At 41.1% G+C, this 16,026-nt stretch overlaps 2 protein-coding genes across 3 annotated transcripts in view; one reads left to right on the top strand and one right to left on the bottom strand.

The window, feature by feature from the left end:
* Positions 1-98: 98 nt before the first annotated feature.
* Positions 99-10,891, bottom strand: wdr44 (WD repeat domain 44). The gene is made up of 20 exons (XM_071540287.1): positions 10,385-10,891; positions 9,419-9,452; positions 8,327-8,401; positions 7,251-7,863; positions 5,810-5,958; positions 5,577-5,672; positions 5,285-5,421; positions 5,059-5,142; positions 4,839-4,945; positions 3,766-3,917; positions 3,535-3,673; positions 3,336-3,400; positions 3,123-3,239; positions 2,905-3,027; positions 2,380-2,571; positions 2,135-2,236; positions 1,920-2,035; positions 1,429-1,556; positions 1,197-1,331; positions 99-1,114 (listed from the first exon to the last, which is right to left on the bottom strand). The coding sequence occupies exons 1-20, from the start codon at positions 10,459-10,461 to the stop codon at positions 1,026-1,028; spliced, it is 2,730 nt and encodes a 909-aa protein (XP_071396388.1). The 5' UTR covers positions 10,462-10,891; the 3' UTR covers positions 99-1,025.
* Positions 10,892-12,449: 1,558 nt separating this feature from the next.
* Positions 12,450-16,026, top strand: part of klhl13 (kelch-like family member 13) — a 47,380-nt gene continuing 43,803 nt past the window's right edge. Inside the window, exons 1-2 of one of the 2 annotated variants that reach the window (XM_071540286.1) lie at positions 12,450-12,501; positions 14,533-14,606. In XM_071540286.1, coding sequence (XP_071396387.1) covers positions 14,554-14,606 — 53 coding nt within the window. In that variant the 5' untranslated portion in view covers positions 12,450-12,501; positions 14,533-14,553. Of the gene's footprint in view, positions 12,502-14,532; positions 14,619-16,026 lie in introns of those variants that run through there. The other variant, XM_071540285.1, reaches the window with a different exon arrangement.

Here is a 16,026-nt window from a genome sequence, read left to right as displayed (position 1 = left end):
TAGTAGGGCCGGGTATCAAGGCCGGGTACCGATTTTTGGCATTGATTGATTTTCAGGCATCAAAAAGGTGTCAACAAGCTTTTATAGTTTATGTGCATTTTTATTGAGGAAATTAATAGAGCATGATCTGGTTCTGTTTAGAAAAGCAGACAGTATGTGCAAATGTTAGACAGTAAATTTACAGTACTCTTATATAATGAAATGTGCTTTCATTCAACAAAGAAAGGTATCAAAAGTACTTAAGAGCCAGTATTGGTTTTGAAAAAAATTCCGATACCCAGCCCTAATCAATAGTAACCACATATAGATCTGTTGTACCTGTTTTTGATACTGTCATTAGCTGAAATGTTCGATACATTTTTAGAGGAAAGCTTAAGAATCTGACTGATAAATTTAGAAATGCAATCTAGATTTTGTAGGCACAAACGATTATTTGGTAAATGACAAATATTTCAAACAAATAACCTTGTTTTCAAGATAAATGATTACATCTTTTACGCACAATTAAGACACATTAAGATTTGTAACTGACATAATTAGGCCAGTGGCTTGCACTTTTTGAGAGAGTTATTCCTTGCAGAAATTGCTGAGACGTGGGAGCAAGTGAAACTGGTAAGGTGCCCATTATACTGTTACAGGTAGCTTCGAAACTCTACTAAGTCTTAATTTCCAACAGTGAATTTACACATTTCTGAACAGATTCAGTTTCTGCTGAAACCACACACTTGGCTTCTCTGGCTCTGGTTTTTAACTTATTTTAATGCAAAACACAGTTCACAGTTGCTTGGTATTAAAGATAAAAAATAGAAATGTGACGGGGAAAATCACATCTTGTCAGCTTTTTACAGTCCACTTCGTCCACTCTTTAGGGTCCCTGTTCTCCCAGAAAAGCTCCTAGTCTCAGAGCGCTTGCCAGTAGGTAGTTGTTTGAGTTTAGAGGCCACTGACAGGGTGCTCTTCATCTGTAGGGCTGAACGCCGACGAACGGGCCTGAATGTGGGAAGAGCCGACAGCTGCTGAAGTGCTCAATATTTTTTTACATTGATGAAAACCTTGATAGCGCCAGTGAAGTCAGCGGAGAGTAAAACCTCTGTGTGATCTGTCTTTAGGGCTCCTGCAAAGGACAAAACATTTTTATTCAGCATTTAAAGTGCAGCATACTGATATTTATACCTACTTTATACTAGTTAACATACCTGAGGGAATGGTCTCAGAGTCAGTGGAGTCCAGGCTCTTACACTCTGCATCAGGTTTCTCTGCCCCGGGCTCTTGTGGAACGATAAGGCCTGGGTGCGGCGCAAAAATAGCTGAGGTGACCACTGCATTGTGCGCTGAAAGATAAAAAGAGCTTTAGTCACATGAAACAAACAAATTAGACAGCTTGTTAATTTTTTTTAAATAAACTGATTAGCATTCAAAACACATTACCTTTAATCCCTTCCCAGAAGTCATTGCGGTCCCGTCGCACAGAGGTGAATTTGCTCAAGTCGTGGTAAGTGCTCCAGATGTACACGTACTTATCCTCTGAGCCACTGACAATGAAGGAGTAGTCATGGCTGTAGGAAGAGTGTTACACTTTAAGTCTGTTTTTGTGTTTGCCCATGTTTAATACTGGACACTGATGACACCAACACTAAAGAAATTCATAGATGTGAGACAGAGTTTGGGGTACCGCATGATGACACAATCCAATTACAATGAAAACTTCAACATGGAGAATTACAAGACGAAGTGTTAACCTCATCTACTACAATTTACAAACAGAATAAAAGGCAGCACACCCGAGGCAGAGCAACACCTCACATCTCCACTAGTCGAGCCACACTTCGAGGCATCACAGATCCTAACTGGCACATCCCAAAATGCTCAATATCACCTGCAGGCCTGGGCAAAAAAACATGAAAGAGAACCACCCTGACCTGAAGCTAGCCTTGATCTGGCTGCTGCTGTTCACATAACCCTTGTATTTCATGGATAGAGACAGGTCCCTCAGGTCGTACAGGCGAATGCGGGAATCATTGGAGGTCACCAAAATCTGAGGGGAAGAAAAGAACAGATCCATTTAACAGATCTGTCATGTTACAAAGAAATCAAACAGATGACCAGTTATTTCTTAGAGCAGATTCAACCTTACCTTATTCTCTCCAGGTAGAGGCTCAATGCCAGTGATTTTGCGTCCAACTCTGTTCCTACCTCTGGTGGACCTCACGTGAATTTGGGTGTGGTACTTGAGACGCTAAGGAATATATAAACAGAAAACCACTGAGCACCATCATTGGTATGTTTATTTTGGTTGGTCACCTTGGATCTAACACTATGATATTACACAGAACAACAAAGAACTGTGGTTAGAAAAGAGGAAGTAGCTGGGCTGGGTACCTCTGTGTCATAGAAGATGCATCGGCCGTCGTAGGTGCCGATGACAGCGTACTTCCCATTTTGGCAGAAGTTGGCAGCAGTGATGAGGCGCGTTTGGCCGTCCACCTCGTTCCACAGCGCCACCTTCTTGTCTGGAATGTTCCAGAGCCGCAGCTTCCCATCCAGAGAACCACTCAGGAAGTACCTGTCATCCTGGGAGACAAGGGACATTATGTTACTCTAAATACTGTGGTGGAGCCAAAAGCAAAAGATTCCGTAAGACTTGTGTTAAATGATCCCCATGAAATGAACGGCCATTACTTGTACTTCCTGGAAAATACAGCATCTTTAGTGGTGACTTCATGCTGCACCAGTAGGCGTAAATATACATTTCTAACCAATAAAACAATCCCAAACCTCCGCACCCCTCCCATCAAATAAAATTGCCTTTCTCTCCCTTCAACAGAAAATGCATCAAATCCCGGAAGTTAAGAAGCCATTTCATGGGATCTTTAAAAGCAGTAAATACTAGGTGAGTCAACTTACTCTGGGGTGGAAAGCAATGGCTGTGACAAAGTCAATGTGCTGAAAGCAGCAGAGACACTCTCTCCTCGATATGTGCCACAATCTGACCGTTTTGTCCATGGAAGAGGAGAGCAGGAAAAAGTTCTACATGGACACAAAAATGGAAAAAGTGAGAAATAAAACATGAATCGAGGGTGTTTGAAAGGTATGAGGGTGGAGACAGGGAAGTAAGACATCACCTTTGACCAGGACAAGTCCAGCAGGTCAGCCGTGTGACCTTTGTACTTGCAGAAGGGGACTTGACGGAAGGGGGCGTTCCTGTCTTCTGTGTCTGGGTCCTCCGGAGCACAACTAGCCTGGGAAAAAGAGTACATTCAAATCTCCAATGTTAATTAAGTTTTCCAGGCGATGCTAGACCACCCACAAATAAGAGGGTTCCTAATTTCACTCACCCCAGGGTCTGTGTCAGATTTAGAAGAGCACAAACTTTCCTGAGAGGGAGAAGGCGAAACTCGACCTGGATAAGCCAAAACCAAAAGAATGTTTACCATAACCAAAGATGTGGCAGATACATTAAGACAATTAAACAATAATCATTATACAGTAAAGAAAGACATATTCCACATTTGTGACAGATGTTGACGAGTTTACCTTCAGTGTTGTACTTCATCCTCATGTTATTGAAGTAGTCAAAGGCATTCTTTAGGACCCAGATGCGAACCACATTATCTTGGCCTGCGGTTGCCAGCAGCCTCCCACAGTGAGAGAACTTCATGGTCCAAACTGCCCCCTGAAGACAAGACAAGGATTCATTAAATATACATGTTCCTTTAAACATCATTCAAACAAACAAAATACCAAAAAAAACAGAGGTCCTCTTACCATGTGCTCCCCACTGAGGTCCTGGACAACCTTAATCTGATCGAAGTCAAAGGGGCCCTTGAAGCTGTGCGCTGCCTTGAATTTGGCTTGCCTGGTGTAGGGCATGCCCTCATCGTCACTGGATGATGGATCGTCCTGATCTGTATGGAACACTGACCCACCCCCCCAGAACAAAAGACCACAGTTAGAGAATACCAAAACCTTTGTAACAGTGGCATTAAATTATAATAAGGAAGTGAAGGGTTTGCAAATCTTTCAAAGTGAATTTTCAAGCTTTTTCAGCACCTCATTTTCCTGTATTAGGGGTTCAGGGATAAAACTGTCTGTTGTTACTATCATCATCATCTAACGTTCATGCAAGATCTTACAGCCACACATGCAACTGTGAAACATCTTGTGACACTTGCATTCCTCAAGCAGCTATGTAAAATCTGGCAACCTTTTCGAGAAATATTTGTAGAATATAGCAATTCAACAGACACCCTGGCTTATCTGTAAGAGTCTGCTACTTATCACAGAATACTACCACATACTCTACTTCATGAAACATGCAGATACACAGTCAACGAGACAAGCAGATAAACGCGTGGGCTTAAAGTGCACTGAGCAGTGAAAAGGAGGTCAGAACCGTCTGCACCCACAAATGGCTTGTTGGTGCTGTAATTTATTCATTTCAGTTGACTAGTATTTCTGATTATGACAGTGGAAAGTTTGACAAAATTACACTCCTTCCTGTATCCTATACTGGCCTCGGTGCCCACATCCATTTCAAAATGGCCACCTTGCCCAACTCTCTTCTGCTGCCTGCACTTAACTAAGCTCTTAATCTTCCTCTACTTCCACTTATAAAAAGACCAACCATCCTATCACTAGTTTTTACTGTGCAATTATTGTAAGTAGCTCTGGATGACAGCATAAAATATAAACCTACAATGTACTGCATAATGTACTTTAAAGTACTCTATTCATAATTCAAGCACTTTCTCCACATCAAAAAGACACGATTAAATTTGAAGCATTTTTCTGGAATTCAAGCATCTGTACAAATGCTGTAAATTGCCGTTTTATCTTACCTTCATCACGCACACTTTTCACCTTGTTGACTGCCTTCTCTCCATACTCCTCAGCAAAATGCTTGGCCCTCTTCACAGACTTGCCCAGGAACTTTTTAAATTGGGTTCTGGGGAAGTATTAAGGGACAAGAAAATGACTGTATCCAATGCTAGATTGTGTAACAGAAAAGGGGAAAAAAATCAATTCTAGCAACAGGTGACAACAAGTCATCATCCTTACGTTTTCTGTTTCAGTTTTCCTCCATCTGTGTCTGACAGCGGAGCCTGGCCCTTGTCATCATCATCTGACTGTGCTGCATCATTCCTGAGAGGAAAAAAAATAACAGATCAACTTCCTCTAGAAAATGTACCATATTTGTTTCTACATGATCTGTGTTGAGCACTAAAACATTCAACAATTTTCATAGAATAGAGCAGCCAAGACATAAAAAGCATTTTCCCCTCACGTAATATACTCCTTGGTTCTCCTCATGATGTGCAGGGTGAGGGGGTTAATCCCAGCAGGAAGCTTCTCTTCGGCCTGGATTAGAGGGATCTCTTCCCCAGTGTCCAGATTCTTGATCATCACACTGGCCAGGATTTCCTGTTTTAAGACCACACATCAAAATATGATCCCTAGATACAGATGCACAGAAAGCTGCTGTAAGCGATATGCAAGAGGTACATTGGGTTATGGTTTGGATTCAAGCTGAATAACGGCAATAAAAGAGTAAGAAACAAACACGCAGGGACTCTTACTTCATCTGTCAGTTCTCTACCGGAGTTCGAACGAGGTCGCTGGGGGCCTGGAGTGTCTCCCCCACTGGCAGTTGAGGCCTGCTCTTCCTCATTCTCCTAAGGAAACATGCCAACCAACGGTACAATAGATAAGAACAGAACTCCTACATGCTATGTAGTTTGATCTCCGAGCGTTAAGTTCTGGTTGGGCACCAGATGCCTGACTAAGTGGTCCGGCATGCAGCCTCACTGACCTGTGCTGTCACCACCTTGTCCCCGCTGGTGGCACTGGCCAGATCCAGGGAATGCTGCAGCTCCTTAGTGATACTCCTCACTGTGCTGCTTGGAGACACCAGGCCGGACGGCTCCAGCGCATCAACGCTGATTGCAATGGGCACAGACACTGGATAATAACACAACAAAACACAAGGTTTTAAGTCAATTTAGAAACACCTGATTTTAGTCAAAAAACATCAGGTCTTGGCGCCCTCGATAATATATAGATACTCAGGAATGTAACACCCACTCGCAGAGCTCGGTACTTCAAGTGTTTATAATCTACAATTCTCTAACTGCAATCAGGATCTGATTAGCTGTCTTCACTTCAAAGAAATTGTATTCAGCCACACTGCCATTCTCTAGCATTGCTAACAAATGCAAATAATTTTGGCTGTTTTTTCCTCAAAAAACAACACTAGCGTAAGCGCTTTTGGGAATGGAGTGAAAATCCTTCCAGTTTATAATACATCAGGTAGGCTTCTTAACAATCTGAACTACAGTCAAGTATCAAGTATGTAAGCACAGTGCATTTCTTACTTGTCTTCTGCCAACCAAAACTTTTGAAACGTTCGTTTGTATGTTTGGTATATCTAGACACCAATGATAGCATTTTGACGAAACTTGGCAGGAATGATGCATCTCACCACTGTGTTCTGGCATTTTCAAAGTTACGCTGACTGGCCCAAGGGAGGGGTGCTACAGTCACAGGTCAAAACCAGGTGACATATTGGTCACTGGACTGGACTTTTTTTGTCTTTTTTAACAAAAAAACAGAGCTGTCAGTCTACATCTACTATTCTACTGTTGGCACTGCTAAAGAAAGGAAGTGAGAAGAAGTTGTGATGTGCGGTGCGAGGGATGTGAGACTAGAGAAATGACTATGCCCAGGAGATAACAGCATAGGGCCCAAATACTTGATTCTCTTTTTGGTGATCAGTGTTGTTTTTTAAATTTTCCCCTCAACTCTGAGCAGTGGGTTCATGTCCAAGGTCCATGTGAGGCAAAGTGTGTACTAAGCCTAAATAAGGCATGTCAATTCAAGTTATAATAACATAGGTAAAGCTCTCTAACATTTTGGCACAGTAAGCAACGGATTGAGCTGACTGATATAGGGTGGGTGTAATGCTGCACCAAATCTCCCAGATTATTAGCTGGTGGCATGTATGGAAATTTTTCAGTCATGCTATCTGCCGTACCTAAACCAATAGCAAAACCGTTGAGACTGCTTTGCTTATGTTCATGAAACTGGAACTTAGAATAACTATTGCTGTCTAACCTGCAACAGTGAATCCTTTAACACACAGACTGTTCCATTGTTGTTTTAAAGGTTGTTCAGTTCCATTGCTCAAAAAACATTTTGGATCAACATAACGCTTATCAACTTTCATGCCCTTGACTGTGTACTGTGTTATCTACCTTCAAGTCCACTTGGCCTCAGAGACTCCTGAGACTTCTTGCCAGGAGGTAGAGTCGGCCTGAACGGTGGAGGAGGCCTCGGTGGTGGAGCACCACCGGGTGGGGGTGGTCGTGTGGGAGGAGGCTTCTTGGTGCTGGCTACAATGTCTGGTTCCACTGTGAATTGCCGTGGGGGTTTGGTAGGCCCAGAGGAGTCTGAGTCAGCGGGCCTGTCTGTGAGGGGGACCTGATCTAAGATGTCTGCAGGTCTCTGCTCCTGCTCCACTTCTGCACCCGCAAGAGGCAGATCAGGCTGACTCTGGCCTAGGGTGCTGGTGATGTCTGGGGGCTGAACATGTTCCTGTGGCCCAGCTGATGGGCCTGGGAAATCTATGGGTTCAGGGAAAAATATGGAGCATGCTCCTTCCCTTGTTGCACTTTCCTGTGGTTGCTCTGGCCTCTCAACAAGCTGAGGTTCCACAACAGGCTCCGCTAGCTCCACAGGAACTTCCTGAGCATTACTGTCATTCTTCAGCTCCGGCTCTGCCCTTACATCAACATGCAGCTGATCTAACAGCTCAGCCACCTCACCAACACTTCCCTTTTGACTCTCCTCAATGATGCTGTCAATGATCTAGAGTATGAGGAACAGAAAATAACAGTCAGTCGATTTAACAATGAACAGAATCTGATATAAGTTCCCATGTACAGCCCAACTACAACAGAACAAAACAGAACAATGTTACTGTCCACATAATGTGTAGGTTTGCCTTTGGCATCACTGGAGTTAAATCATAAACAAAACACAAAAATACACATTTACAGAGTAAGCACCCGCATAGAACCTGCCTTGGATAATACAGGAAAGGGTGTGAATGTGGGATATATGATTGTGCTTATAAAGTGGTCACCTCCCATCAGAGATGTTTGCTGAATTTGGCCAAAGACACCTCCACAAGCCTGAACAGTACATTTTTATGACCCAAAGCCAACCCTCTCTTGTCGTTTCTCAGCTCTGAGGATCTGGCACTCCCAGAGTTCCTTTATATGAGGGCCATCTAGTGTGGGCCAGTATTCTGTGAAAGAGAGAACCATACCTGAAGGGGATCATCTTGATGAGTGTCGGGTGTGGCCAGTCCACTGGTCGCATCTTGTACAGGGTTCACCGATCTCTGCAAGAGATGTTCAGAAAACAAACAGCGAAAATATTATCATTAACCTGTAAAACATACAACAAAAGTAGCAGACATGCCAACTTTGTAGTAGGCTAGTAATGTCCACTGTGAAACACATTCACACTGATGGAAACCCATTTGAAGAATAAATACTTCACCAAATTATTGTAATTGTTTACAAGCTTGTTTCTTTGATTTCCTTTGCCCAAAACTGCCAAACTCCACTGCACTTGAACTTTTTTTCACTCAACTTTTTCTCAGAACCCAATTATCCATCTGATTCACCAAAGATTATCCTTGCATGAAAAGCTGTTCCAAGATTCAATTCACTTCTCACTGCTAAACCAGTGTTTTCAGTCTACTTTTAGTAGATGTGGTGTGTGAGGACAGTGTCGGTTCTGAGACCCAGGTTCACTCCTAGGCCCATTCCAGTGTCGCTTCCAGGATGTATTGCAGTGTAAGAATGGCTCTTATTTGGATATTTATATCATATCTTGATAACTGTAACTGTAATTTCAATTGTAACTGTTGCGGGCTGAGCAACGATGTCACATGATTCATTTTCATTTTATTTACATTTTTTCTAGCTGTCAGGGAACACTGCATTTAAATGAATTTAAAGGAAACACTGGCGAAACACTGATAGACATTTGTCATATAAAAGTTATCATGGCAAGGTGTTGAACACTTGCAGTCAGAAAAAACATAGGCTACATTTGAATGTTTTTCACATAGGGCACTAATATCTTCCCTTGAAGTGAGGCAAGGTAGGTGCAACTGCAAGGAGGACTATCAACATTGCAGTCACCTCTAGATAGTGGGACACTTTATTTTCAACAATTACATGTAAAACTATTGTGTGCTGTATTACTTTTGCTTCGTCTTCGAGCCTTGGCAACAGTCAAGCTAAAGCCAACACTCATGGCTATTTGGTGCAAATTCAGTTCCAATAGCGAGTGTTTAATCAAGAGATATTGCTTCTTTTCAACAAACCCTGGTTTTAGATAAACTTACCTGAGGCGAGGGAATGACAAACTTTGCAGGTGACCTAAAACACACACAGGGAAACAGTTCAGGAATACAACAAAAGTCCTCATCTAACATACAAGATTCAAAGGCAAATCCAATCTAAAAACAAATTCATAATAATTTATTTTATTACTGTTACCTTAGGCAGTTCAATTAATATTTGTAAACAAGAACGAGCCTATTTTCTCCCAAAATGAAAATACAGGGAGCCAAGTTTCAGATCTCTAATGTCAAGACTTTCTGGAGGTGCTCCATTTATAACAAATGGTAGGTCTGACATACTGTAATGTTTTTTTGAGCATTTACATCAAGCTGGCCATTGACTCGGCAGTGTGCTGGTGAAGTTTTGATAACTTTGGTCAATAATGATTGAAACGTTTGATTTGACTTGATAGCCCCCCTAAATGACAGCCCCGTATTTTCTTCCTGGCGTTTAAACATTACAAAAACATTACTCTGGGAGGGTGTTTTTGGTTACAATTTGGTTACAAACAATGGAGTGCTGACTTGGCTCTCGGTCCCAGCTTTTGGACAGACCTGTTCCTGTGCAAAAACCTTATCCAACTGTCCAAGATCCTAGGAATAACATCATGTGACTTGTGTGTTAAGGTGGACTTTCCCTTCACTAACATTAAACGGCATGCAATGTAAAATCTGTCAGTCTGTCTTTCTGACATTTTAGTTGTTTAAGATGTCACTCTGACAACATCCAAAACCGACTGCACAGTCATTAAGCACTCGAATAGGGACTTGTCTTCAAAACAGATGAGTTGTAAAAAACGAATAACAACTTAAAGCTGTGTTCTGCAAAACTCAATAGAGGGTCAGTGTGATTACTAAGTTACCTAGCTCGCTATTTAGTTTGACAGATAACAGCTGGCACATAGCAAGCTGAAGAACTGAATATCTAACGTTATATCCCTCCCGAATTACCAAAAGAGGTTTGCTTACACTTTTGGAGATGGCGTGAAATTAACGTCCTCGGGAGCATCATAGAATTCCTCTGTGTCACTTGTGTCTGACGCCATGCTAACGTGAATTTAGCTAGCTAATACAAGTTAGTCGCCCGCTAGCTGTCTCAGGCTAACCTGCTAGCGCTGCAAAGTAAACACATGCGCTTGTCTCTCCAATTTCGGCGTTTTCAATAAAATGCTATCATCAAAAAGCCTTGGTCCAGGCTACACGTCGTCAAACAACCTCTTTCCTGTCTAACGTCACGCCATAACGTTAAAGTAAGCTAGCCTACTACAGCTAGGCTATTAATTTGATCTGGTCGTGCGACTGACCACCACCTACAGCTTTATACGCCCTTTAAATCAATCACGTTAACAGCCTCGGAAATGTATCGTCACCGGCGCAGTGTCTTCCATGAAACCAGACTCTCAAAGTCGCGTATTTAAAACGGCATACAGCTGGTTAGCCTGCAAGCTAACTGGCTCACTAACTGCCTTGGGAATCGCCTCGTAAACAAACGAGTGGTACAAAAAGGTACATCTCTTAGCGAAGTGAGTCAAAGGGCGGGGCACGGGCATCTTCTTCTTCTACTATGAATTGTGGCGGCAGGCATTCGTTCACTCTGCTGCATTACCGCCACACACTGGAACCTTTAAGAATGGCTCTCAAACCCGACATCATACAAACTCGCCCCTTTCAAGTTACTAACCAATTCAATATAACAGTATGGTCCAGACTCTTGATCCAGAAAAGAGTCAAGGGGGTGAATATGTTTTTGTTGTTAAATTGGGCGATGGATCCCGGAGGCTTCCCAGGGATTGGTTACACTTTTAGTGCATGTCACTGGCAATAAATACAAGATGCCTTGTCTTTTGACAAACAAATAAATCATCTTCAGGCATAGACTGTTTAGTGTACTCTCTTGTCCTCAGCACCTCAGGAACCCACTGAATTGTCAGAATATGAAACTCTCTTCAATATATATTTCAGTATATATTCATTCAATAAGCAATATTTGTCCCAGATTAATGCATCAGTTGATTAATAATGAGGTTTAGAGGACAAAAATGTGGAGGTGTTACCGTGTTAGATGACTGATGATTGAAGCAACCTAATTGGATATCAGTGAATCTATACAGCATTTTGTTTTAATCATAAGTAGTTGGAGATTCATGTTTTTATTAATTTGGGATTGAAGATTAATTGTAGAAATCTTACCACTTGAAATGTGGTTATGTATTTTGCTTTAAGCTATGACATTGAAGTGTTCAGTTTTGACTCACACAGTTGCTTTGAGAATTGCACTGCTTTGGCAATGAACAACAAAAGATCAACTTTAGAGGAAGTTTGCAAAATTTGCAATGCAGATTTATAGGGCAGTCTCTGTAATGATGGACACTCAACATAACTTATCTAAGTTTATCAGAGTTCATTTATCGTGGGTTTATCGGACAAAAACGTTATCTACAAAACAAATCTACAATAATAAAGTTTTTCAGGAATTAAGAAAGGACTGCTCATTTTTTCATTGACATCTTTGTATTATTAAAACAATATAAATTGGATATAATGTTAGATAGATTATTTATTGTCCAATGTTTAAGTTTAATTCAAAAGAGAAAACCACCAAACAAGCAGTTGCTTTCTCTTTTTTTTTTCTGAGGCAGCAGTGATAGGCTGTCGCTTGGTAGTAGAAGTCAGTAGGGGCCAAAGCTGTCAGCAAAGACAGCCAAGAGTCCTCTGTGAAAGGCTATTCTTGTAATTGAGAGCCTGTAGCTTCCTACTACATCTGGACTTTTCATGGACCCACTTTAAATTATGATTGTTTGTCGTTTTTGTTGCAGTGTAGCCTATACAAACATTTGTTCCAGCCTACACATGTTTGGAAGGGCTCAGTACTTCTTTAGAATCACTTTATTTAGTAACGGAAGTTTTGAGCCAATGAGAAAAGATTGCCATACTCTTCCACCAATAAAAAGTTTGGATGCTCCTGCGCTTCTAGTAAGCAAGAATTCCATTGGATATTAGAAGGGAGGCGGTTCCTCTGACATAAGTGGATTTGAGGGTTTGGAAGGAAAACAAGGACGCTAGTTAACGTTATCTCGTAGTTGAAGGTATGGATTTAATTATTTAAAAGTTTACAGAGTATATTCAAGATACATACAACAATTGAAATATCGTATATAATATATTGTTATCAACTAATACAACGTTAACAGCTAGTCATAGTCATTTGTTGGTGGTGGCAAACCAACCAACCACCCAACCAGACTAATAACTAACCTAAGTAACTCACGTTAACATCACTAACCTTTACGCTGACGTTAGTTAACCTAACCTAGCTAGTGTACGTTTGTTAACAGAGTAACCTAAATGACAGCAATCACGCCGATTGTCCTCATCTTATTCAAGCTAGCCAATGTTAACATTAAAGGGTTAGCTAGTTAGCCTTAGCCTATTCCCACTGAAGATGGCACGACAGTGTTCGCAACATGGCCAGAAAATTAGTTGTGCCCCGGTCTCACAGCGCTGCCTCTCATGACAATACTGTTGACTAGCCTAGCTAACAAATACTGACACGTTAGTTTGTTGATGGCAGGGCTAATGCGTTTGCTAGCAAGCAAGCTACTTCACCGTGGATTTAATTTCTACCCAAGTGTATCGCACTTGGCTACAAAAGGACAATTATAAAGCACTTGAGTTCGTTTGTCTGAACGCACCGCGCCTGTCAATAGAGCGCCTTGGAAACTCAAACTCACTCATCAGGGTTGTGGCACCAAAAATCATGTACTGTGTTGTTAAATGTACATGACATGCAGTTAACTGATATAGATTGTAAGCGGTAAGAAAGACAGAATGTTGTCATCAAGTGGATCTGTGTTCCCTGTCGTTCGTTAAACACGAGGTCGCGATTAATGAAAAAATACACCTATTTTTAAGCTTTTCAAGTTCAAATACTCGGCAAAATGCCCTGTGTTAGGTAGCATACACGAGAGATATTTTTAACTTCAATTAGCCTAGTTCTGTGTAAAGCAACAAGTTAGAAATATGATGCAACAGCCAGATTTGAACAGTGGAGATCCCTAAATTTAAGCCTAGCCGTTAACCTTTGGTGGACGTTTTATACTCCAAGTGCTTTAAGCAACATGAGTGTAAATATATTTATTATGGGTGACCCCAGTAGGAATTAAACCCCCGACTCTTATCAGTGGTGTCATACTCCGCCCATTTAGCTATACAAGACCACAGGCTGAAAATGTAAGAAAAAAATCTTGATTCATACACTGGTGGTTGAAGTTTATGTTGTTTTAAAATAAACTGATTATATCCCCCCAGCCTAACCTTTAACTAGGCAGCTTCAACTTGCAGGTATTCCATTTCATATTCAGAATCTCATGTCTTCAGGTGTACAAGCAAAGACAGTTTACAAGTGCAAAGCAAGCTAGAGTTCAATCCTATAGTTGTTAACCATGTGCCATCCACTCACTTGTGTGTTTATGGTTTTAGAGATTTACTAACTGGAGTGTGTATTGAAAGAAGAAGGCTTTAGTAGATTACGAAGCAAAAGCCTAAGCCCATTCACTGCATTGTAGTGTGTTGGTGCGAGCAGTTGATTAAACCAGGACATAACAATTGTGTAAAGATGTAATGTAAGAAACTAATTAGTCCCTTACTAATTTTTATTATTGCTATTATTATGTTGTAATAGTTAATGAAGGGTTAGGGTGCCAATATTATTGTGAGGCAATTTTTAAACTTCATCAGTTAAAATTATATGGAGTATTGCAGAAAATGAATGTTTATATTTATATTTACAAACAATATTTTGTGTGTGAACTGGCAGACTTCTTCAGAAAACTTAACTGTCTAATGCCTACCTGTTAAATGTCTGTCTAATTGCTTGTGAAAGTCCCCTCAATGAAAGCATAGAAGCATAGTAAACTAAAATGATAATGCAGACTGTGAAACGTAAAATGAAAATGCTGTAAAAAGGACAGGCAGTAAAACTGGTTTGCAAGTGTTAAAACAAAACTACATATTGTCTTTATCTTCTTTTTCCTGGTTCAGAAGGTTTATTGCTATTGGGATGAAATATTTCTTATAAATGTCACGAGTACCAGCATGTTCCGCTTCTGTGTTTTTAGAGGTGTGGTTTTGGAGAGGGTATGGAGCACCCTGCACACAGAGGGGAGACAATGCCCATCGGACTGCATGACAGGTACTGTGCAATGTGTTGTGTGCGCGCCTTTCTTTGGCCACTGTGAACACATGTAGTGAAATCTCACTTAGATTGAACATTTTCATTTTTCATCACACATAGCCTACCTCCCCAGAAATTCAGGAGCTCTCAGCCTCCAATGTTAGCTGCCCTGAGGATCCGCTGTCACCTCTGGCATTCAAGATTCTTTTCCCCACCTCTCAATATGGCTAATTGTAAACAGTCAAAATTACTTGTTGAAAAGGATAACCCTTGACACAGTTTTGGTGTTTGACCATTCTTAAACCCCTGCAGAGGTATGTGCGCTAAAAATGAGAGTGTCTTACCAAAGTGTCTTATCACCTTAATAGGCCTGGGCGATACAAAGATATTAAAATGCTACATCAGGCCTGGAATTAAAGGAATAGTTCACCCAAAAATGAAAATTCTGTCATCATCTACTCACCCTCATGCCAGTTGAAACACAGGTGAAGTTTGTCCATATAACACACAGGGAGGTTGCCAGCACAATTCTGTAGCAACCTTCTCCAAAACAACTGAAGTCAGTGGGGACCAGTTCTTCAGAGTTCCAAAAAGATCAGTATTTACACCATAATTTAGTGCAAATCTTAACTACAGCTGATTGATTTTAAAATGATGGTGTATAGGTCTTTCTATTCACAGTGTGATTGTTTGGCTGTTTTTGTTTTGGAACTCTAGAGAGAGAAAGAACAGGTCCCCATTGACTTCAGTTGTTTTGGAGAAGGCTGCTACCAAGTGCTGGCAACCTCCCTGTGTGTTATATGGACTAACAAATTTCACCTGTGTTTCATTTGGCATGAGGGTGAGTAGATGATGACAGAATTTTCATTTTTGGGTGAACTATTCCTTTAAGTCATTTTTAGGGCAAGGCCACTTTGGCCTTTGATAAATACAAATTTATTGGGGCATCGCGGCCAAAATGTAGGGCACCAAGGCCAAAACCAATGGTTATTAAAATCCTTTTTTCAGTCCTTTTTCCTCAACAAAATAAATATCCTAATAGAAAAATTAAGTGCTGCAGTGTGATACAGCACATATGTAAAATGGCTCAGACTGCAGTTAGTTAGTTAGAAGTTAGTTACATGTCAAGTAACATACGATAACATAGGCTAAGTGTAACCCAGGTTATTTTCTGTAGCTACAAATTACAGATGTGATGACGGAGACACTGGGAAACGTGAGTTTGTTTATTTGTTGCGTCGCATATAGTTTTAAATGAGGAAATCCGCAACTTTCCTTTAAGGGCACAACGGCCAGTTCAAAACGGGGCATGCCAAACTGGCCATGTGGATAGTTAATTTTAGAAGGGGCATTACGGCCACACTCCGGGGCATCCACGGCACTGGCCGTTTGGCCATGGTAATAGCATTCAATCTGTGATTATGGAACAATATTAATT

The sequence above is a fragment of the Centroberyx affinis genome, unplaced genomic scaffold (genome assembly GCF_046629955.1).
Source record: "Centroberyx affinis isolate AG114_WGS23_722 - 3 ecotype Tasmania unplaced genomic scaffold, CSIRO-AGI_Caff_v1 ptg003599l_1, whole genome shotgun sequence".
NCBI classification, from domain to species: domain Eukaryota; kingdom Metazoa; phylum Chordata; class Actinopteri; order Beryciformes; family Berycidae; genus Centroberyx; species Centroberyx affinis.
The sequence above is the reverse complement of the archived record's forward strand: the minus strand, read 5'-3'. Positions and strand labels throughout refer to the sequence as shown.

What these genes read in the sequence shown, in the direction of transcription:
- wdr44 (XM_071540287.1), bottom strand. Translation starts at nt 10,461, where the DNA reads ATGGCGTCAGACACAAGTGACACAGAGGAATTCTATGATGCTCCCGAG. An exon ending in ACCTCAGTGGGGAGCACATG is followed by an intron (nt 3,674 to 3,765) that starts GTAAGAGGACCT and finishes TCTTGTCTTCAG; the next exon opens with GGGGCAGTTTGGACCATGAA. An exon ending in AATCTGACACAGACCCTGGG is followed by an intron (nt 3,240 to 3,335) that starts GTGAGTGAAATT and finishes TCTTTTTCCCAG; the next exon opens with GCTAGTTGTGCTCCGGAGGA.